The 22,867-nt window shown below is 46.5% G+C and overlaps 1 protein-coding gene across 1 annotated transcript in view; it reads right to left on the minus strand.

Annotated features, from left to right (window-relative positions):
• Window positions 1–13,279: 13,279 nt before the first annotated feature.
• The window catches only part of GRAP2 (GRB2 related adaptor protein 2), a 750,180-nt gene continuing 740,592 nt past the window's right edge, over window positions 13,280–22,867 (minus strand). The window contains exon 6 of the mRNA XM_040359581.1: window positions 13,280–13,775. Coding sequence (XP_040215515.1) covers window positions 13,578–13,775 — 198 coding nt within the window. The 3' untranslated portion in view covers window positions 13,280–13,577. The remainder of the gene's footprint in view (window positions 13,776–22,867) is intronic.

Consider the following 22,867-nt stretch of genomic DNA (forward strand, 5'->3'; position numbering starts at 1 on the left):
TGTTTAATACCATCTGAACGCAGTTGGTGTGACAGCGACTATTTTGTTACTTTACACTTGAGCCAAGTCGCTCTTACTGTGTGGTTGCTGTTTAATACCATCTGAACGCAGTTGGTGTGACAGCGACTATTTTGTTACTTTACACTTGAGCCAAGTCGCTCTTACTGTGTGGTTGCTGTTTAATACCATCTGAAAGCAGTTGGTCTGACAGCGACTATTTTGTTACATAACACTTGAGCCAAGTCGCTCTTACTGTGTGGTTGCTGTTTAATACCATCTGAACGCAGTTGGTGTGACAGCGACTATTTTGTTACTTTACACTTGAGCCAAGTCGCTCTTACTGTGTGGTTGCTGTTTAATACCATCTGAACGCAGTTGGTGTGACAGCGACTATTTTGTTACTTTACACTTGAGCCAAGTCGCTCTTACTGTGTGGTTGCTGTTTAATACCATCTGAACGCAGTTGGTGTGACAGCGACTATTTTGTTACTTTACACTTGAGCCAAGTCGCTCTTACTGTGTGGTTGCTGTTTAATACCATCTGAACGCAGTTGGTGTGACAGCGACTATTTTGTTACTTTACACTTGAGCCAAGTCGCTCTTACTGTGTGGTTGCTGTTTAATACCATCTGAATGCAGTTGGTGTGACAGCGACTATTTTGTTACGTTACACTTGAGCCAAGTCACTCTTACTGTGTGGTTGCTGTTTAATACCATCTGAACGCAGTTGGTGTGACAGTGACTATTTTGTTACTTTAAACTTGAGCCAAGTCGCTCTTACTGTGTGGTTGCTGTTTAATACCATCTGAAAGCAGTTGGTGTGACAGCGACTATTTTGTTACATAACACTTGAGCCAAGTCGCTCTTACTGTGTGGTTGCTGTTTAATACCATCTGAACGCAGTTGGTGTGACAGCGACTATTTTGTTACTTTACACTTGAGCCAAGTCGCTCTTACTGTGTGGTTGCTGTTTAATACAATCTGAAAGCAGTTGGTGTGACAGCGACTATTTTGTTACATAACACTTGAGCCAAGTCGCTCTTACTGTGTGGTTGCTGTTTAATACCATCTGAACGCAGTTGGTGTGACTGCGACTATTTTGTTACTTTACACTTGAGCCAAGTCGCTCTTACTGTGTGGTTGCTGTTTAATACCATCTGAACGCAGTTGGTGTGACTGCGACTATTTTGTTACTTTACACTTGAGCCAAGTCGCTCTTACTGTGTGGTTGCTGTTTAATACCATCTGAAAGCAGTTGGTGTGACAGCGACTATTTTGTTACATAACACTTGAGCCAAGTCGCTCTTACTGTGTGGTTGCTGTTTAATACCATCTGAACACAGTTGGTGTGACTGCGACTATTTTGTTACTTTACACTTGAGCCAAGTCGCTCTTACTGTGTGGTTGCTGTTTAATACCATCTGAACGCAGTTGGTGTGACTGCGACTATTTTGTTACTTTACACTTGAGCCAAGTCGCTCTTACTGTGTGGTTGCTGTTTAATACCATCTGAACGCAGTTGGTGTGACTGCGACTATTTTGTTACTTTACACTTGAGCCAAGTCGCTCTTACTGTGTGGTTGCTGTTTAATACCATCTGAACGCAGTTGGTGTGACAGCGACTATTTTGTTACATAACACCTGAACGCATAACTATGGCTGGAAGGACAAAGAGAGGCAGAGAGTCACGAGGGCAAGCAGGCTCTGCATCTAGAGGTAACGCTGGTGATGGATGTGGTGCATCCTCTTCAGCACGTGGCCGTGGCCGCTCGTCCTTCTTTTCGGGAGCTGGCCGTGTTGAGCCTCAACATGCTGAGAAATTAGTTGAGTGGATGACCAAGCCGTCCTCATCCTCCTCATCCTCTCTCACACAGACTGATTATAGTTTGTCTGGCAAAGCAGCTGCCAAGGCGTCCTCTACCCTCTGCACAATGGAATCACACAATCCTTCCCTAGTCCCACCGTGTCCTCCTGAGGAGTCCCTCGAACTGTTTCAACACAGTGTTGGGTACATGCTAGCTGAAGATGCGCAGCGTTTTGAAGACTCCGATGACGGAACACTGATAGAGGAAGGCATTGATGTGAGTCCAGGGAGAGGGGGTGGCCGAGAGGGACAACAATCTGGGAGTGATGTTCCCCCAGCTGGAGCATACTGCCAGGTTGTCGCCAGTGATGATGAGGAGGGAGGGGATGATGAGGTCATTGACTCTACCTGGGTGCCTGGTAGGAGAGAGGAGGAGGAGGAAGAGGACGAGGCACAGGCACATCTTCAAAGAGGCAGGAAGCCCTCCAGGGGTCAGCTTAAGGGCAGTACACCAACTGCATTACGTGGCGCTGCTGTGTCTCAACGGTACAGCAAAAGTTCTTTGGTGTGGGCCTTTTTTGAAACCTGTCCATCAGATCCTACCTTTGCTGTTTGCAACATATGTCTCAAGCGTATCTCGCGTGGCCAAAACATCACCCGCTTGGGCACCACATGCTTGTCCAGACATATGTCGACCTGCCATGCAGCTCGTTGGCAGGCATACCAGAAAGACCCACACCAAAGACCAAAGCGGTCTTCCCCTTGCCCTTCTGTGACCTCAAACCCCACTAGACCCCCAGTCCTCTCTGCAGCCTGCACCGAAGGTGTAGAAATAGGTGTGTCACAACGTAGTAGTGGTAGTACATCCGGCCAATCTACTGATATTACCAGACAAATTTCCCTGCCCCAGCTGCTGCAGCGCCGAAAGAAGTACATTCCCAGCCATCCACATGCCCAGTGGTTGAATGCTAGCTTAGCAAAATTGCTAGCACTTCAACTGCTACCTTTTCAGTTGGTAGATTCTGCCCCCTTCCGTGAGTTTGTGGAATGTGCAGTACCTCAGTGGCAAGTACCCAAACGCCACTTTTTTTCACGGAAGGCGATTCCGGCTCTCTACCGGCATGTGGAAGGCAATGTCCATACCTCGCTGGACAGGGCGGTCAGTGGTAAGGTGCATCTTACCGCTGACTCATGGTCCAGCAGGCATGGACAGGGACGTTACCTGTCTTTTACGGCCCATTGGGTGACTCTGCTGGCAGCTGGGAAGGACGCAGGTCAAGGTACAGTAGTTTTGGAGGTTGTTCCACCACCACGCCTCCAAAACACTACAACTGCTTGTGACACACCTCTCTCCTCCACCCCCTCCTCTTCTTCTTCCTCTGTGGCCTCTTCCTGTGGTGATGTTGGCTCAGAACCAGCCGTGCTCCATAGGCGTACGACGGGCTACACAGGAATGCAGGCCAAGAGATGCCATGCGGTCCTAGAGCTGGTGTGCTTGGGAGACAGGAGCCACACTGGGGAAGAGGTTCTTTCAGCTCTGCAGGGGCAGGCTCAGAGGTGGTTGATGCCACGCCAGCTGAAGCCTGGAATGGTGGTCAGCGATAATGGCACCAACCTCCTCTCTGCCCTGCGACGTGGAAAACTCTCCCATGTGCCCTGTTTTGCGCATGTTCTCAATTTGGTGGTGCAGCGGTTCTTGGGCAGGTACCCTGGCTTACAGGATGTCCTGAGGCAGGCCAGGAAAGTCTGTGTGCATTTCCGGAGGTCATATAATGCCACTGCTCGGCTGACAGACCTCCAGAGGGAATACAACCTGCCCAAGAACCGCCTAATCTGCGACATGCCCACCAGATGGAACTCTACGTTGGCCATGCTGCAGCGGCTGCACACGCAGCAGAGGGCCATCAATGAGTACCTGTGCCAATATGGCAGCAGAACTGGCTCAGGGGAGCTTGGGTTTTTTTCACCACGCCAGTGGGCCTTGATCAGGGATGCATGCACTGTCCTGTCACCATTTGAGGAGGCCACGAGGATGGTGAGCAGTGACAGTGCATGCATCAGTGAGACTGTCCCGCTTATTCACATGTTGGAGCACACCCTACGTGGAATAATGGACAGGGCCCTTGAGGCAGAACAGAGGGAGGAAGAGGAGGACTTCCTTACCTCTCAAGGCCCCCTTTATCCAGACACTGTTCCTGCTTGCCCACCTGGAACACAGGAAGAGGAGGATGAGGAAGAGGAGGAGGAGGAGGATTGTATCAGCAGCATGGAGGTGGAGCCTAGCACTCAGCATCAACAGCAGCAGTCTTCAAGGGATCATTTACAGTCCCAAGGAACACGTGGACTTTTACGTGGCTGGGATGAGGTGGCTGAGGATCCTGTCGTCCTCAGTGACCCAGAGGACTGTGCCCCGAATGCCTCTGCAAACCTACGCTGCATGGCCTCCCTGATCCTGCAAAGCCTGCGTAAGGATCCTCGTGTACGTTCTATCAAGGAGAGGGATCATTACTGGCTGGCAACTCTCCTTGATCCACGTTACAAGAGTAAGGTAACGGATCTTATGTTGCCATCGCAGAGGGAGCAGAAGATAAACTTCTGCGGGAGGCCTTGCAGAAGGGTCTGTGCAATGCGTTCCCAGAACCGGGGGGATTACCAAAACCTGGCCCTGGACAACGTCTTGCTGAGGCTTCGGTGAGTCAGAGAAGGAGCGGTGGAGAAGGTGACCGTCTGACCGATGCGTTCAGACAATTTTTTAGTCCACAGCCCCAAGGTCTGACCGGTTCCAGCAACCATCGCCAGCGTCTGGTTTACATGGTCCGGGAATACCTAGCGGCAAGATCCGACTTGGACACCTTCCCCACGAAAAATCCTCTGGCTTACTGGGTCTTGAGTATGGATCACTGGCCAGAGCTTGCACAGTACGCAATTGAGCTACTGGCTTGCCCTGCATCCAGTGTTCTTTCAGAACGCACATTCAGTGCTGCTGGAGGCTTTGTGACCGATCACAGGGTACGCCTCTCCACCGAATCTGTTGATCGACTGACCTTCATCAAAATGAATCAGGCTTGGATCAACACCGGCTACCAAGCACCTGATGCTGATGTTACTGAATAAGAATTTTGTGTTGAAATATCAGATCCCTTTGAGACTGCTGATGCTGAGTGACTGTCCTGTTGTGCTGCTGATGGAATATCCTTCTCCTGCTCACTTTTCATGCTGTTAGCTAGTAAGAAATTTTGTTTTTCTGTGCTCCGCCACCAGTGCCTAAGGCCTAATTTTTCTGCCCCTGTTCAACAGGGGCGCCTAATAACAATTTTTGATGCAATACTTTGCATGTGGCCTAAGGCACAATTTTTCTGCCCCTGTGTAACAGGGACGTCTAATAACAATTTTTGATGCAATACTTTGCATGTGGCTCCTTGTTGCGCTCCAATTACAGATATTGGGAGGGGTTGCAGTGTTATGTTGCGCCTACGGACACATTTTTATGCCCCTGTGTAACAAGGGTGCCTAATAACAATTTTTGATGCAATACTTTGCACGTGGCTCCTTGTTGCGCTCCAATTACAGATATTGGGAGGGGTTGCAGTGTTATCTTGCGCCTACGGACACATTTTTATGCCCCTGTGTAACAAGGGCGCCTAATAACAATTTTTGATGCAATACTTTGCACGTGGCTCCTTGTTGCGCTTCAATTACAGATATTGGGAGGGGTTGCAGTGTTATGTTGCGCCTACGGACACATTTTTGCCCCTGTGTAACAGGGGCACCTAATAACAATTTTTGATGCAATACTTTGCACGTGGCTCCTTGTTGCGCTCCAATTACAGATATTGGGAGGGGTTGCAGTGTTATGTTGCGCCTACGGACACATTTTTATGCCCCTGTGTAACAAGGGCGCCTAATAACAATTTTTGATGCAATACTTTGCACGTGGCTCCTTGTTGCGCTTCAATTACAGATATTGGGAGGGGTTGCAGTGTTATGTTGCGCCTACGGACACATTTTTGCCCCTGTGTAACAGGGGCACCTAATAACAATTTTTGATGCAATACTTTGCACGTGGCTCCTTGTTGCGCTCCAATTACAGATATTGGGAGGGGTTGCAGTGTTATGTTGCGCCTACGGACACATTTTTATGCCCCTGTGTAACAAGGGCGCCTAATAACAATTTTTGATGCAATACTTTGCACGTGGCTCCTTGTTGCGCTTCAATTACAGATATTGGGAGGGGTTGCAGTGTTATGTTGCGCCTACGGACACATTTTTGCCCCTGTGTAACAGGGGCACCTAATAACAATTTTTGATGCAATACTTTGCACGTGGCTCCTTGTTGCGCTCCAATTACAGATATTGGGAGGGGTTGCAGCGTTATGTTGCGCCTACGGACACATTTTTATGCCCCTGTGTAACAAGGGCGCCTAATAACAATTTTTGATGCAATACTTTGCACGTGGCTCCTTGTTGCGCTTCAATTACAGATATTGGGAGGGGTTGCAGTGTTATGTTGCGCCTACGGACACATTTTTATGCCCCTGTGTAACAGGGGCACCTAATAACAATTTTTGATGCAATACTTTGCACGTGGCTCCTTGTTGCGCTCCAATTACAGATATTGGGAGGGGTTGCAGTGTTATGTTGCGCCTACGGACACATTTTTATGCCCCTGTGTAACAGGGGCGCCTAATAACAATTTTTGATGCAATACTTTGCACGTGGCTCTTTGTTGCGCTACAATTACAGTATGTTTGAGGGGTGCCCTTTTTTCTACAATTTTGCTTTCCCAAAAAGATAATGCCACGCCCCCACCACCCCTAAAATAATCGAGATATTGTTCCCACACAGCACGTGCGCAAGCAGTATTAAATTACTTTGTTCTTATAATAATTTAATGTTGTGCAGGGACATTTCTAAACACGTGCCACTACTAGAGACACACAGCAGGTGTGATATTTGAAGGAATTTTTCATTTTTTTATTTCACTTTAAACATCATTAAAATCGCTGCTCCGCAAAAACGTCCGTTTTTAAAATATTTTTTTCGATTGATACATGTTCCCTGGGGCAAGACCCGGGTTCTGAAAGACGTTTACCAACATTAAATTGAATATTGGTCTTTAAAATGATCGTTTTTGAATTCGAACGTTCGAGTCCCATAGACTTCAATGGGGTTCTAAATGTTCGCGCGAACCCGCGGTCTGTTCGAACGTTCTGATGCGAACCGAACCCGGGTATGTTCGGCTCATCCCTACTCCTGACCACTGCTCTGTACAGTGGGTTTTTTAAAACATATTTCACCAGATCCCTGGACTGACACTCAGCTCAGCCTCTCAGGCCGGGTACACACGGACAAACATGTATGGTGAAAGCGGTCCGTCGGACCGTTTTCACCATACATGTCTGCCAGAGGGCTTCTGTACGATGGTTGTACACACCATCGTACAGAAGTCCGCGCGTAAACAATACGCGGGGCGTGTCCGCGGTGTCGCCGCGTCGATGACGCGGTGTCGCCGCGACAATGACGCGGCGACGTGGGCGGCCCGCCTTTAAAATGCTTCCACGCATGCGTCGAAGTCATTCGACGCATGCGAGGCACGGCGGGCGGCTGGACATGTACGGTAGGTCTGTACTGACGACCGTACATGTCCGAGCGGGCTGAATTCCAGCGGGCTGTTTTAAAACAAGTCCAGGAATATTTGTCTGCTGGGAAAAGGCCCGGCGGGCAAATGTTTGCTGGAATTCGGCCCGCTCGCGCCCACACACGAGCAAACATGTCTGCTGAAACTGGCCTGCGGGCCAGTTTCAGCAGACATGTTTGCTCGTGAGTATGGGGCCTCAGAGAGCTGCTGAGAGGCTGAGCTGGTCCCCCCACAGCCCAGCGCTTCAGTGAGCGAGGAGAGGGCAGAGCAGAGAGCTGTGCCTGAAAGTTACCAGCTCTCTGCTCACGGAGCTGTGGGAACCAAGTGATCAGCGGCAGGGCCGCTGTTAGGAATCATGAAGCCCCATACAGCCTACCTGACGGGGCCCCCACACACACACCCACCTGATGGTATTTTATACAATATTTTCACACAAAAAAACATGAAAATCACACAAATGCCACCCCAATTCCCCCTCCTAGTACAAATATCCCTCACCCCAAAAATTCACCAGCCTAGCACACATCAAACTTTCTATCCTAGCACAAATCTTCTTCCACCAAATGTGCTGTATGTGGAACGCTCTTCTGACAGGAAGCAAAGCACAACACAGCGCACCTCCTCCTGGATGTCTCCTCTCTGCTCTAGCCTCCGGTCTCCTTGTCCTAGCTGTGAGTGCGAGCAGGGCAGGGGAAGGACTTCAGCGGCGGCAGGCCAGGTTAATTATCCCTCCATGTCTCTCACTCACCAGCTAAAAGCCAGTGGGAGGGAGAGTGGGAGAAACCTGGGTGAGAGACTTGGAGGGCATTGTTCTCCACCGATTCTCCTGCTCTCAGGGCCCCTCTGTGTGCTGGGGCCCCCTACAGGAGGGCTGGTGGTCCCCCCCTATCAGCGGCCCTGATCAGCAGTGTTAGATTGCCGGTTCTCAGTGTGAGAGGCTACGGGGGACAGATGCAACATTGGACCAATGCTACATCCACCTAGGTAAGTATGATTCTTAAGTGGTTAAAAGAGAAGTATGTGTTTTTTTTAAGACCCGGGCCATTATGCAGGTTAAGGACCTTGCCACTTTTTGCGATTCGGCACTTTGTCGCTTTAACTGACAATTGCGCGGTCGTGCGACGTGGCTCCCAAACAAAATTGGCGTCTTTTTTTCCCACAAATGGGGCTTTCTTTTGTTGGTATTTGATCACCCCTGCAGTTTTTTTTTTTTGCGCTATAAACAAAAATAGAGCGACAATTTTGAAAAAAATTAAATATTTTTTACTTTTTGCTATAAAAAATATCCCCCAAAAATATATATAAAAAAAATGTTTTTTTCCCTCGGTTTAGGCCGATACGTATTCTTCTACATATTTTTGGTAAAAAAATATCGCAATAAGCGTTTATCGATTGGTTTGCGCAAAGTTTATAGCGTTTACAAAATAGGGGGTAGTTTTATTCTTTTTTTTATTAATAACTTTTTTTTTTACTACTAATGGCGGCAATCAATGATTTTTTTCGTGGGCATTATCTACCATTTGGAGAGTGTATTTGATGTTACAGTTCTTTGTTGTGTATTGTATTGTGTTATGTTTTTTCTTTTTGCCAATCGGCACACGCTTTAAAATATTTTTTGGTGATTCCATATGGCTATGGAATATGCTTTTTATGTTTTTATGTACTTAGGTGCTCTACTGTATGTGCGTTCTGAGCCAATGTCAACAGGTTCACTTTGTCCGAATAAAACATATATTTTTTATACCTATACTGTGGTTTTGCCTTTAAAGTCCCATTTGGGGGGTATCTCTCTTTTTCCTATACACCAGGGATGCGGCCAACACCACTACTATTGGATCCAGCAGCACCTCCTCCTATAGCTTTTTCGTGACTGCGACATTATGGCGGACACATCGGACAATTTTGACACATTTTTGGGACCATTGTCATTTTCACAGCAAAAAGTGCTATAAAAATGCACCGGCCCGGATTCTCAAACGAGTTACGCCGGCGTATCTTCAGATACGCCATCGTAACTCTGAGTCCGAGCCGTCATATCTATGCGCCTGATTCTTAGAATCAGTTACGCATAGATTTGCATTAGATCCGACCGGCGTAAGTCTCTTACGCCGTCGTATCTTAACTGCATATTTACGCTGGCCACTAGGGGCGTGTACGCTGATTTACACCTAGAAATATGTAAATCAGCTAGATACGCAAATTCACGAACGTACGCCCGGTCGACGCAGTACAGATACGCCGCTTACGCTAGGCTTTTCCCGGCATAAAGTTACCCCTGCTATATGAGGCGTAAATGCGGCGTACCAATGTTAAGTATGGACATCGTTCCCGCGTCGAATTTTGAAAATGTTACGTCGTTTGCGTAAGTCGTTCGCGAATAGGGCTGGGCGTCATTTACGTTCACGTCGAAAGCATTGGCTTCTTGTGGGTTACTTTGGAGCATGCACACTGGGATACTTTCACGGACGGCGCATGTGCCGTTCGTAAAAAGCGTAATTTACGTGGGGTCACATAAAATTTGCATAACACACGCCCACATCTACCACATTTGAATTAGGCGGGCTTACGCCGGCCTATTTACGCTACGCCGCCGCAACTTTCGTTTGAGAATACGGCACTTGCCTGTAAAAGTTGCGGAGGCGTAACGTAAATAAGATACGTTACGCCCGCACAAAGATACGCGATTCTACGTCAATCCGGGCCACTGTTTACAGTGAAAATTACAATTGCAGTTTAGGAGTTAACCACTAGGGGGCACTGTAGGGGTTAAGTGTGACCTCATATGGTCTTCTAACTTTAGGGGGTCGTCCGTGGTTAACTTTAATACAACATCCTTCATAAACATATAGACATTTCATTCTGCAAATCATTTGGGGCCAGATCCACAAAAACCTGACGTAACTTAAAAAATCCAATTTAAGTTACACTGCCTTAAAGTTTCTACCTAAGTGCCTGATCCACAAAGCACTTATCTAGAAATTTCAGGCTGTGTAACTAAAATTCCGCCGGCGCAAGGCGTTCCTATTCAAATGGGGCGAGTCCCATTTAAATGAGGCGCGCTCCCGCGCCGGCCGTACTGCGCATGCGCGAAGTTACGTTACGCCGAGTTTTTGAGGATCGCGACGGCTTAAAGTTGCGTCGGGGGAAAAAAAATGACAGCGGCATGCATTCCTGAGGGAGAACTCCATGCCAATTTTCAAAGAAAAAAACGGCATGGGTTCCCCCCCCAGGAGCATACCAGGCCCTTAGGTCTGGCATGGGTTGTAAGGAGACCCCCCCACGCCGAAAAATTGACGTAGGGGGTCCCCCTACAATCCATACCAGACCCGTATCCAAAGCACGCTACCCGGCCGGCCAGGAAAGGAGTGGGGACGAGCGAGCGCCCCCCCCCCTCCTGAGCCGTGCCAGGCCGCGTGCCCTCAACATGGGGGGGTTGGGTGCTCTGGGGCAGGGGGGCGCACTGCGGGCCCCCCCACCCCAGAGCACCCTGTCCCCATGTTGATGAGGACAGGACCTCTTCCCGACAACCCTTGCCATTGGTTGTCGGGGTATGCGGGCGGGGGCTTATCGGAATCTGGGAGTCCCCTTTAATAAGGGGGCCCCCAGATACCGGCCCCCCACCCTAAGTGAATGGATATGGGGTACATCGTACCCCTATCCATTCACCTGGAGGCAAAAAGTAAAAGTTAATAAACACACAACACAAGGCTTTTTAAAATATTTTATTATTCTGCTCCGGACGCCCCCCCTGTCTTCGTTATTAGCTCAATTACCAGGGGGGCTTCTTCTTCCACTCTCCGGGGGTCTTCCGCTCTCCGGGGGTCTTCCGCTCTCCGGGGGGGCTTCTTCCATCTTCTCCCCTCTTCCGCTCTTGACTCGGCGAACCCCGGTTCTTCTGCAGCTCTCCGGTGCCTTCTTCTTCAGCGCTGGCTGCCTGCTATGTTTGTGTGTTAGCTCGATTTCAAACAGGCAGCCGGCGCGGTCTTCTGTGACGCCAGGGTCTTCTGGTCTTCTGTTCTTCCGATGTTGCCTCGTCGCCTGTTGTCGCTGTAATGATGGAAGCGCGCCTTGCATCACATTTATATAGGCATCACCGTCCCATCATGCTCCGGTAGGTACCCACGTGGTGGGTGCACGTGGGTAGGCACCCACCACGTGGGTACCTACCGGAGCATGATGGGACGGTGATGCCTATATAAATGTGATGCAAGGCGCGCTTCCATCATTACAGCGACAACAGGCGACGAGGCAACATCGGAAGAACAGAAGACCAGAAGACCCTGGCGTCACAGAAGACCGCGCCGGCTGCCTGTTTGAAATCGAGCTAACACACAAACATAGCAGGCAGCCAGCGCTGAAGAAGAAGGCACCGGAGAGCTGCAGAAGAACCGGGGTTCGCCGAGTCAAGAGCGGAAGAGGGGAGAAGATGGAAGAAGCCCCCCGGAGTCCGGAGAAGCCCCCCCGGAGTCCGGAGAAGCCCCCCCGGAGAGCGGAAGACCCCCGGAGAGCGGAAGACCCCCGGAGAGTGGAAGAAGAAGCCCCCCCTGGTAATTGAGCTAATAACGAAGACAGGGGGGGCGTCCGGAGCAGAATAATAAAATATTTTAAAAAGCCTTGTGTTGTGTGTTTATTAACTTTTACTTTTTGCCTCCAGGTGAATGGATAGGGGTACGATGTACCCCATATCCATTCACTTAGGGTGGGGGGCCGGTATCTGGGGGCCCCCTTATTAAAGGGGACTCCCAGATTCCGATAAGCCCCCGCCCGCATACCCCGACAACCAATGGCAAGGGTTGTCGGGAAGAGGTCCTGTCCTCATCAACATGGGGACAGGGTGCTCTGGGGTGGGGGGGCCCGCAGTGCGCCCCCCTGCCCCAGAGCACCCAACCCCCCCATGTTGAGGGCATGCGGCCTGGCACGGCTCAGGAGGGGGGGGGGGGGCGCTCGCTCGTCCCCACTCCCTTCCTGGCTGGCCGGGTAGCGTGCTTTGGATACGGGTCTGGTATGGATTGTAGGGGACCCCCTACGTCGATTTTTCGGCGTAGGGGGGGTCCCCTTACAACCCATACCAGACCTAAGGGCCTGGTATGCTCCTGGGGGGGAACCCATGCCGGTTTTGTTTTTTACAAATTGACGTGGAGTTCTCCCTCGGGAAAGCATACCAAATGCCGTCGCTGGAATGGGCCTTTACAAGGTGTGACTAACTTTACACTTTGTAAAACGAGCCCTAATTTTACACTTGCAAAATAACACTTACGGCGCAAAAAGGAAGCTAGAAAGCTTTGTGGATCGCCTTAAGTGCTAATTTGCATACTAGCAACGGCATTTCGACTCGAAATGCCCCCAGCGGCGGATGCGGTACTGCATCCTAAAATTAGGCAGTGTAATTCAATTACACATGCCGGATCTTCTGTCTAACTTTGGAAAAAGCCTTTTGAGGATCGTTTCCAAAGTTACACACAGACTGAACAGCAGTTAAGTCGGAGTATCTCTTTTGAGGATCTGGCCCTTGGTTCCTAAGCCTTTCTCCTCCTGATCTTTTTATGCAAAGTGAAGAAGTTGGGGGTGGGCATCAAGGTCTAGTAAACGCCTAAAGTCTCCATAAAGAGTATCTGTAATCTGCCCAACGAGACCTAAACAATTGCAGCTACCTGAATTTAATTTTATAGGTCCAAGATTTTATATATTGTTTAGGGGTTTTAAGTAAGGTTTCATGTAAAAAAAAAAACATTTTGGCAAGTGTGTGAGAAAAAATGTATCTGGTAGGAAACAGTTTATATTTGAGGAACCCTTGTTTGTTTAAACACCCTGAAGTATGATACAAACTCAAGACCAAATTAAAAACATAATAATCAGTATTGATCTATTTTATTTTTTTAATTACATCAGGTCAGTAAAATACTACAACATAACAAGGAGTATAGGATGATAATGACAGGCCCCTCCCACCCCAATAAATAACACCCAATAACTGGTACTCTTGTCTGGAAACCATCAGCTGTTGAATAGTATCATTTTGTAAGAAATTTATATTTTCCTTGCATACTCTATGTTCTATCAACATGAGAAAAACTCTCAGGAAATAAAGAGTCCATGCTGGAAGGGATATCTTAGTACGTAGATGTACACTTGCTTTCATCGGTTGATGCTATCTACATAATTTGATGGGAAAAGCCCAACATTTTCTCCTAACTTTCCCATCCACCAGTAAGCATTACAGTTGTCCAGCACTTCAATGACATCATTGGTATAGAAGCTAAGTTCATCTGGCTCCATGGCCTTGAAGTCATGGAGAGCTTTCACCAGCTGAGTACGTTTTGCTTGGGGCGAAACCTAGGAGATGTTAAGAAGACAACAAATGAAAAGTTTTTTTTGCACTTTGTACATAGTAAAACAAAACATTGTGTACACTAGTGTATGTAATGTTTGTAGTGTTTGCTGCCAGCCCTGTGCTCCATTTTTACACTAAGGTGGCCAGACCATTTTTGCAATTTTTCCTTTGCTTTCTTATTTTTCACTTATAGCTTTCAGAGTTTGTAAAAGACCCCCCAAACCATATATTTTCTCACATGACCAGTAGAATAAAAAGAAGGTGCTAATGATTTTTACGTTTCCACAATATTTGCGCAAATGTTTATCAAAACAATATTTTTACTAAACATCCACTAAAATCATGATTAGCAGATAAATTCACAGCAAATTTGACAAAATTCCTACTAAATATAAAAGCTTAACCTGTATTGAGTTAATAAATAACAAAGATTGTAACTTTTAAATTGTGCCTTTTTTGTGAAACGGTAAAAATTGAACAGATGCAAAAGTGTAAATATCCATATTTCTAAAAAAAAATCTGAAGGGTTTAATTTTTCCCTTACAGCTTTCAGAATTTGTGAAAGACCCCCAAAACCATATATTTTTGAAATGCATATGTCCTCTAGAATAAAAAGAAGGCACTACTGATTTTTTATACTTAGAAGTATCTGCGCAAATGTTTATCAAACCTATATATTTGCAAAAAATATACTAAAACCATTATTAGCATAAAACCACAGCTAATTTAACAAAATTCCTGCTAAATCCCTACTAAATATAAAGCTTAACCTGTATGGAGTTAGTAAATATAAAAAAAAATGTATTTTTACATTTCGCCTTTTTACAAAATGGTGGAAATTTAACGTACGCAAAAATGGAAATATCCAAATTTCTTAAAAAAATCTGAAGATTTTCATTTTTCCCTTACAGCTTTCAGAATTTGCGAAAGACCCACCAAACCATATATTTTCTGAAAGCATATCTAGACCTCTAGAAAAAAAAAAGAAGGTGCTACTGATTTCTTAGGCACCGCGGTATTTGTACAAATGTTTATCAACACAATATTGTCGCTAAAAATACACTAAAACCATTATTAGCAGATAAAAAAACACAATTTAAAAAAATAAATCATGCAAAATTTCTGCTAAATTTATAAAAGCTTATCCTGTGTGGAGTTAATAAATAACAAATATTTGTAAATTTAAAATTTGCTCCTTTTTGAAAAATTTAGAAAATCGAACATATACAAAAAATACAGCTTTCAGAGTTTGTAAAAGACCCCCAAACCATATATTTTCTGAAAGCATATGACCTCTGGAATCAAAAGAAGGTGCTACTGATTTTTTAGGCCCCGCGGTATTTGGGCAAATGTTTATCAATACAATATTTTTGCTAAACATACACTAAAATCATTAATAGTGAATTCATATATTGCAAAATGTACAAAATTCCTGCCAAATTCCTAGTACATATAAAACTGTATTGCGTTAATAAATAACAAATATTTATACATTTTAAATTGTACCTTTTTGTGAAATGGTGAAAATTGAAGGTACGCAAAATTGTAAATAAAAACAATTTACTCTAAAAATCCAGAGGTTACCATTTTTCACTTGCAGCTTTCAGAATTTAAAAAGACCCCTCAAACTAGACATTTTCTGAAAAGCACATGACCTGTAGAATAAAAAAAGTGCTACAGATTTTTTGGGCTAAGCAATAATTGCGCAAATGTTCATCATATTGCTTTTCCCTAAAAACACACTATAATCATTAAGGGCCAGATTCACAGAGCAAGTACGCCGGCGTATCTACTGATACGCCGGCATACTTTAAAATTTCCTGCGTCGTATCTTTAGTTTGAATCCTCAAACCAACACACGACGGCATTTGGGTAAGATCCGACAGGCGTATGGCTTCGTACGTCTTCGGTTTTTAGATGCAATACTTCGGCGCCCGCTGGGTGGAGTTTGCATCGTTTTCCGCGTCGGGTATGCAAATTAGTGATTTACGACGATCCACGAACGTACGCGCGGCCATCGCATTTTCTAACATCTGTAGTCGGCTTTTTCCGGCGTATAGTTAAAGCTGGTATTTTGTGGCGTATAGATAGACTTGCCATGTTAAGTATTGGCGTCGTTCCCGCGTCGAAATTTGAATTTTTAATTTTTTTTGCGTAAGTCGTCCGTGAATACGGATGGACGTAACTCACGTCTAAGTTAAAAAAATGACGTTGTTGCGACGTCATTTCGCACAAAGCACGGCGGGAAATTTCTGGACGACGCATGCGCAGTTCATTCGGTGCGGGGACGCGCTTCATTTAAATGAAACCCGCCCCCTGATCGCCGATTTGAATTCCGCCGCCAGAAATACACTACGCCGCCGTAACTTACGGTGCAAAATCGTTGAGGATTCGAAATTCCGCCAGGTAAGGTACGGCGGCGTAGCGTATCTCTGATACGCTGCGCGGATCCAATTCTCTCTGGATCTGGCCCTAATAGTGCACATAAACACAACATCATTTTACAAAATTCCTGTTAAATTGCTACTAAAGCATCGCTTTGCATGTGGCTTACTAAAGTGTATGCCCATGGAGGATCATGTTTATCTGCACAGGGATGCACAGGTGTTCCGTGTATCCTCTTACAGGCAGTCCCATTTATGTCAATTGGGATGCATGGCTGCACAGGCAGGGCTGGACTGGGACAAAGATTTGGCCCTGGACTTCATCCAGACCGGCCCACTTTATTTTGGAAACACGCACAAAAACAGTGTACAAACATTACATTTCTACTAAGGCCTCATTCACATGGTATGTACTAAAGTGTGAAGGCCATGTTAGAAGCATGGGGATGTACAGGTGTATGGTGGGGGGTAGTATGTACATGAGTGAGGTGTGGAGTGTAGGGTGGGGGGGGGGGGTGTGGGTAGAATGTATATGAGAGAGGTGTAGGGTGGGGGGTAGTATGTATATGAGAGGGGTGCGGAGTGTATAGTGGGAGGTAGTATGTATATGAGAGGGGTGCGGAGTGTAGGGTGGGGGGTAGAATGTATATGAGAGGGGTGCGGGGTGTAGGGTGGGGGGTAGAATGTATATGAGAGAGGTGCGCAGTGTAGGGTGGGGGGGTAGTATGTATATGAGAGGGGTGCGGAGTGTATAGTGGGGGGTAGTATGTATATGAGAGGGGTGTGGTGTGTATAGTGGGGGGTAGTATGTATATGAGAGGGGTGTGGAGTGTATAGTGGGGGGTAGAATGTATATGAGAGGGGTGTGGTATGTATAGTGGGGGGTAGAATGTATATGAGAGGGGTGCGGAGTGTATAGTGGGGGGTAGTATGTATATGAGAGGGGTGCGGAGTGTATAGTGGGGGGTAGTATGTATATGAGAGGGGTGCGGAGTGTATAGTGGGGGGTAGAATGTATATGAGAGGGGTGTGGTGTGTATAGTGGGGGGTAGAATGTATATGAGAGGGGTGCGGAGTGTATAGTGGGGGGTAGAATGTATATGAGAGGGGTGTGGTGTGTATAGTGGGGGGTAGAATGTATATGAGAGGGGTGCGGAGTGTATAGTGGGGGGTAGAATGTATATGAGAGGGGTGTGGTGTGTATAGTGGGGGGTAGAATGTATATGAGAGGGGTGCGGAGTGTATAGTGGGGGGTAGAATGTATATGAGAGGGGTGTGGTGTGTATAGTGGGGGTAGAATGTATATGAGAGGGGTGCGGAGTGTATAGTGGGGGGTAGAATGTATATGAGAGGGGTGTGGTGTGTATAGTGGGGGGTAGAATGTATATGAGAGGGGTGCGGAGTGTATAGTGGGGGGGGTAGTATGTATATGAGAGGGGTGCGGAGTGTATAGTGGGGGGTAGAATGTATATGAGAGGGGTGCGGAGTGTATAGTGGGGGGTAGTATTATATGAGAGAGGTGCGGAGTGTATAGTGGGGGATAGTATGTATATGGCAGGGGTGCACATGGTAGAAAAGTGGTATATGGTGGTGTGAATGAGCCCAATTGTTTTCTCCATCACGGCAGAGACCACCTTGCAGTGACATGTATGGAACAACTGAAGTTCGCAGCACAGCACCAGAATTGGTTTCCCACCTTGCTGCAGACACGGCTCTCACTGACTTCCCCCTCCCCCATCTCAAGTCCCGACACACAGGTTCTCCCACAAAGCGGCCGGCTCACCTCCCTCCACACATCCGTTGTCCTGTCCCAGAACGAACTCTAAGCTGCCTCCATAGACCCGGGCACCGCCAAAACCCGCTCCACTCCCACTGCTTCTAATCGCAGTGAGCACAGACACAGGGCACAACGTGCTGCGCCGCAGCGCCGAGCACACAGATCGGAGAGGAGCGAGACCGCCGGAGGGTACTGTAGGTGTGCTTCTCTGAGTGAAGAAAACTTCCGCTTCCTTCACCGCAATTCATTGAGAACATCAAGTGGTCAGTCCCTCCCTGGGCAGTACAGCGGTGCTCAAAGTAATGGCTGCGCAAGCCGCGCAGCCATTACTTTGACAGGTTGTCACTCAAACCAGCCCACTGAGCCATCGGCCCACCGGGAAACTCCCGGTAGTCCCGATGGCCAGTCCATCCCTGTGCACAGGCATAGCTGCTGTACCCAATCTGACATCCGTGTGCGTACATGACCCTGAATGCAGACAGTTTGAGCTCAGGAACATGCATGCGGACCTAAATGGATGTAAAATTGGGAGTAACGGCTCTGTTCGTGGAGTTGCTGCATCCCAAATGACATCAATAAGAATTCCTGCACAGACATGCATGGAACACCTGTGTGTCCCCATAACGGTACGCTGTGTATGCCCTGTGTGAACAGGGCCTTGGGCCTCTTTCACACAAGCAGACCGATCGGGTCTGCTTGTCCGTTTTTTAGGTGGCCCAATCGGACCACCTATTATTCTCTATGGAGAGGCTGATGTAAATGGACATGTGTCCGTTTACACCCACCTGCATCTGACCCAGTCCAGTCTGCTAAAAACAGACGGATAGGTATTCCATTCCCCATCCATCTAGCAGAACGCATCGGATGGTATTGGATGGAAATGGACATGCGATCTGTTTTCATCTGACTGCCTCAAAGAGAACAGCGGGCTATGTCCATGTCTGCTCTGCATTACAGGCCTGTCATCCACCTGCTTAGCAAGGATCACCCACCCACTTGTGACAATATCAAATTTATATTCGCTATTGTCTTCCAGCTTCTCCTCCTGGTCAATCAGGATGGATTGGCTTGGCTGGGAGGGGAAGCCATGGAGGGGTGGGGGGGGGGGGGGCCTGGGGGTCTTACTATGTTTGTGTTTTATTTTTATATTTGTTTAACAGTGATTTAAAAAAAAAACTTTTTTGGGGTGGGTGGGATGTCTCCTGCAGTCCAGGACAGCCAAATCACCACCAGGATTCAAGATCTGGGCAGCCGCTGAGGAGCGATACAGGGACCTGCCAGCATGACAGCGGTGTTCAGGAGGAGTCTGCAAGGCTGCCTTGGGGACCAGCAACAGAGCGCACAATGTTCGGCTGGGGGGATGTGATCCGCCGGCAAATCTGGCAAGAGACGCTAAGCAATGAGTATCACCATCAGGGGAAGATCCTTTCCTCCTCCACAGAGATGTACTGGACGCAGTGTTTCTGAGGGAAAGACTGCGAGATGAGTGGAAGACGGAGCTCAGAAGATTAGTCTGGAAAAACATGAGGCTGGATGCCAGCTACAGAGCCCTCCGGTGGTTTGCGGGCCAACTGTGGCCAGGTACAGCAGATGGCAGCCCGACAGAAGGCGTTGGCTATGGCGGCAGGGGGCTGCTCCATCAAAAAATTTACAGAGACCCAGACTTTGGGAGAGATGGGGACTGGCGGCTGGAAGACATCCGAGATGAGGTGCTGGAACTCCCCGAAGAGGCACGTGACCTAAAGGAATTGGAGTTCCTGGTTAAGCAGGAATGAGAGCTTAACCAGGGCTTAACCAGGGCCGTCTTTAGCACAGTACAAACGGGGAACCTACCCTGGGCCCAATCTTTGGAGGGGGGCTGTCACAAACTACGGTGAACGAGAGTGAACCACAACTGCGGTTAGAATCATTTTAAAGGGGTCAATGCATTTCTCAGTGTAATATGACATTCAGTACTAGACCCCAGGCGTCACTCTAATCAGAGTTTGGGGTTCACTACATCATCTGTCACAGAGAAAGGAATGCGTTAAGGAATTAAGGGAGGAGGTATTATTACATACCTACAACCCCTAAATTAAAAGGTATATGCGAACATGTTTCAAATACAGGCCAGGAGCACGTTTTCTATCATTAACAAATGTCATGCACGTAGCATAAGAAAATACTGTATTAGGATAATATATGCTGAAGAAAGGCAGCAGGTGATTATATGAATGGCTTAAGAATGTATGTCCTTTTAGGATATAAACTAAGATGTATAATCAAGCTGTAATCTTCATGTATATTCAAGGAACAGTAAGTATGGAAATTCCCACAATAGTAATATGAATCCACAATAGCTAATCACAAGCATGGTGGTAATTTATACTTGAGCAGGGTTCAAATACTATAGATAGTATGTGCAATATAAGAACAGGGTAATGCTAGAGCATTGAAGTATGGTAGTAAGGGTACTTATCCATTTGCAGAGGATGAGCCTTCCCAGTAGTAGCAGAGTATTGTTTCCAGCAATGGAATTAGGTATTGAGAGTCTCCTGCGGGTGGATATGTTTGGGTGTCCCAACAGCAAATAAGTAATGATGGTAGCGTGGATCCAGGTAGAGAATAGTTAATTCTTGGGAGCAGCAGCAAGCAGTAGTTTGATGATTGTGTGGACCAGGGTTCAGGCTGGCTATGGCTGACAATAAAGGAACGCTGTTCTGTAGAGCAGTAGTACATTTATAGTACCAGCAATTAGCTAATGAGGAGCACAAGTTGTGCTCGGCACTTCCACGTTCCACGCTGGAACGCACACGCCGCCGGGCAATGATGTCAGTGCGCGGTCGCCGAATGCGTTCCAGGGTGGAACGCAATCGGCGACAGACGTCCAGTACAGTACCCCCCTCCTAAGAGATACCCTCCTGGGGGTCCCAAGTGGTGAAGGCTTATCAGGGTATCTGGTGTTAAATTTGTTGCATAAAGTAGGTGCATGTACTTCAGCTGAGTCTTCCCAGCAATCATCTTGTATTCCATAATCCTTCCATCTTATCAAGTATTGTAAATGTCCTCTTCTCTTTCTAGAGTCTAGAATACGTTCAACTTCGTAGTATTCCTCACCCTGAACTAGGATTGGGGGTGCAGGAGCATTCCTACCAGAAAATGGGTTAGGTAGGAAGGGTTTAAGAAGAGAGACATGAAATGACAAATGAATCCTCAATTCCGGAGGGAGAGAAAGTTGCATGGTATTCTGGTTGATAACTTTGGAAATAGGAAATGGTCCAAAAAAATTCTTTGCAAGTTTCCTGGCAGGGATATGTAAATGTAAATGTTGTGTAGAAAGCCATACTTGATCTCCAACTTTATAAGGTGGTGAAGGTCTATGTCTGAGATCAGAATACGTTTTTTGGTGATCTTGTGCCAGTTTGAGATTTTGTTTCATCACTTGCAGAACAGAAGAAAGGGTAGACCAATAATCATTAGTTGAGGGTACATTCGTAAGTAGTGGAGACTCAGGAAAAATATTAGGGTAAAAAACCCGTAGTTTGCATAAAAAGGAGAATATCGAGTAGAGGAACTGGTAGAATTATTGTAGGAAAACTCAGCAAGAGGAAGTAAAGTAGTCCAGTTATCCTGAAGGTGAGTACAGTACCATCTGAGGTATTGTTCAAGACATTGGTTTACACGTTCTGTTTGTCCAGTTGTTTGTGGATGATATGCACTGGAGTATCTATGATCTATTTGAAGGATGTGACATAGAGCTTTCCAAAATTTTTAAACAAATTGGGAACCTCTATCAGAAACCAGACCTGAAGGAACACCATGTAATTTAATGACATGGTCAAGTAGAGTTTGCGCTGTTTCTTTGGAAGAAGGTCATTTTTTAAGCGGAACAAAATGAGCCATTTTCGTAAGCATATCAACTGTTACCATGATGGTATTATAACCGTTGGAAGGAGGTAGATCAATGATAAAATCTAGAGATAATGCTTCCCAAGGTTTAGTAGGAATAGGTAAAGACATCAGTAAGCCATAGGGTGGTCTTCTCTCATGCTTAGATCTTATACAGACCTCACAGGTCGATACGTATTCTTTTATGGTAGTTGTCATTATGGGCCACCAGAAATAACATTGGATAAGGTCAGTGGACTTTTCTATTCCAGGATGACCGGCTAAGGGAGCATCATATAGGACTTTTAATATGTGGATAATCATAGGAGGTATATAAAGTTGAGTATGCTTGTAAAAAAATCCTTCTTCATCTTGCGTCAAACCCTGCAAAATGGTAGTATTTTGCATTATCAAACTTTGTTTAAGTAACTGTTTTAGATTAAGGTTAGCAAAGGAATAAGAGAAGATGGAGAGAAAGGTTCTTCAATAGGTTCTGAAAGTCTCGAAAGAGAGTCCGCTTTGCCATTTTTTGCACCTGGCCTATAAGTGATCAAAACATCAAATCTATCAAAAAAAAAAAAAGACTCCAGCGTACTTGTCTTGAGGAGAGGGTTTTGTTAGACTTGAGATATTGCAAATTGCGATGATCGGTATAAATTATTATAGGATTTGTTGAACCTTCTAATAAGTGATGCCAGTTTTCTAAGGCGCATTTAATTGCAAGTAATTCTTTTTCACCGATAGGGTAATTAGATTCCGCTGGATTAAAGGTCTTTGAAAAGAATGCAACGGTATGAAGTGGTGAATCAGTAGCAGGGCGTTGAGAGAGTATCGCGCCCAGGGCAGTTTGTGAGGTATCGACTTCCAATACAAAGTGATAATTGGGATTAGGAAGCTGGAGTATAGGAGGAGTGGTAAAATGATGTTTTAATTGCTCGAAAGCCATCTGGGCAGCATTTGACCACGTAAAGTTTACAGAAGAACTGGTAAGTTGGGTAAGGGGTTTCACTAGTAAAGATTTTTTTTTATAAACTTTCTGTAGAAGTTATCAAACCCCAAGAAACTT

The sequence above is a fragment of the Rana temporaria genome, chromosome 7 (assembly GCF_905171775.1).
Source record: "Rana temporaria chromosome 7, aRanTem1.1, whole genome shotgun sequence".
Taxonomy (NCBI): domain Eukaryota; kingdom Metazoa; phylum Chordata; class Amphibia; order Anura; family Ranidae; genus Rana; species Rana temporaria.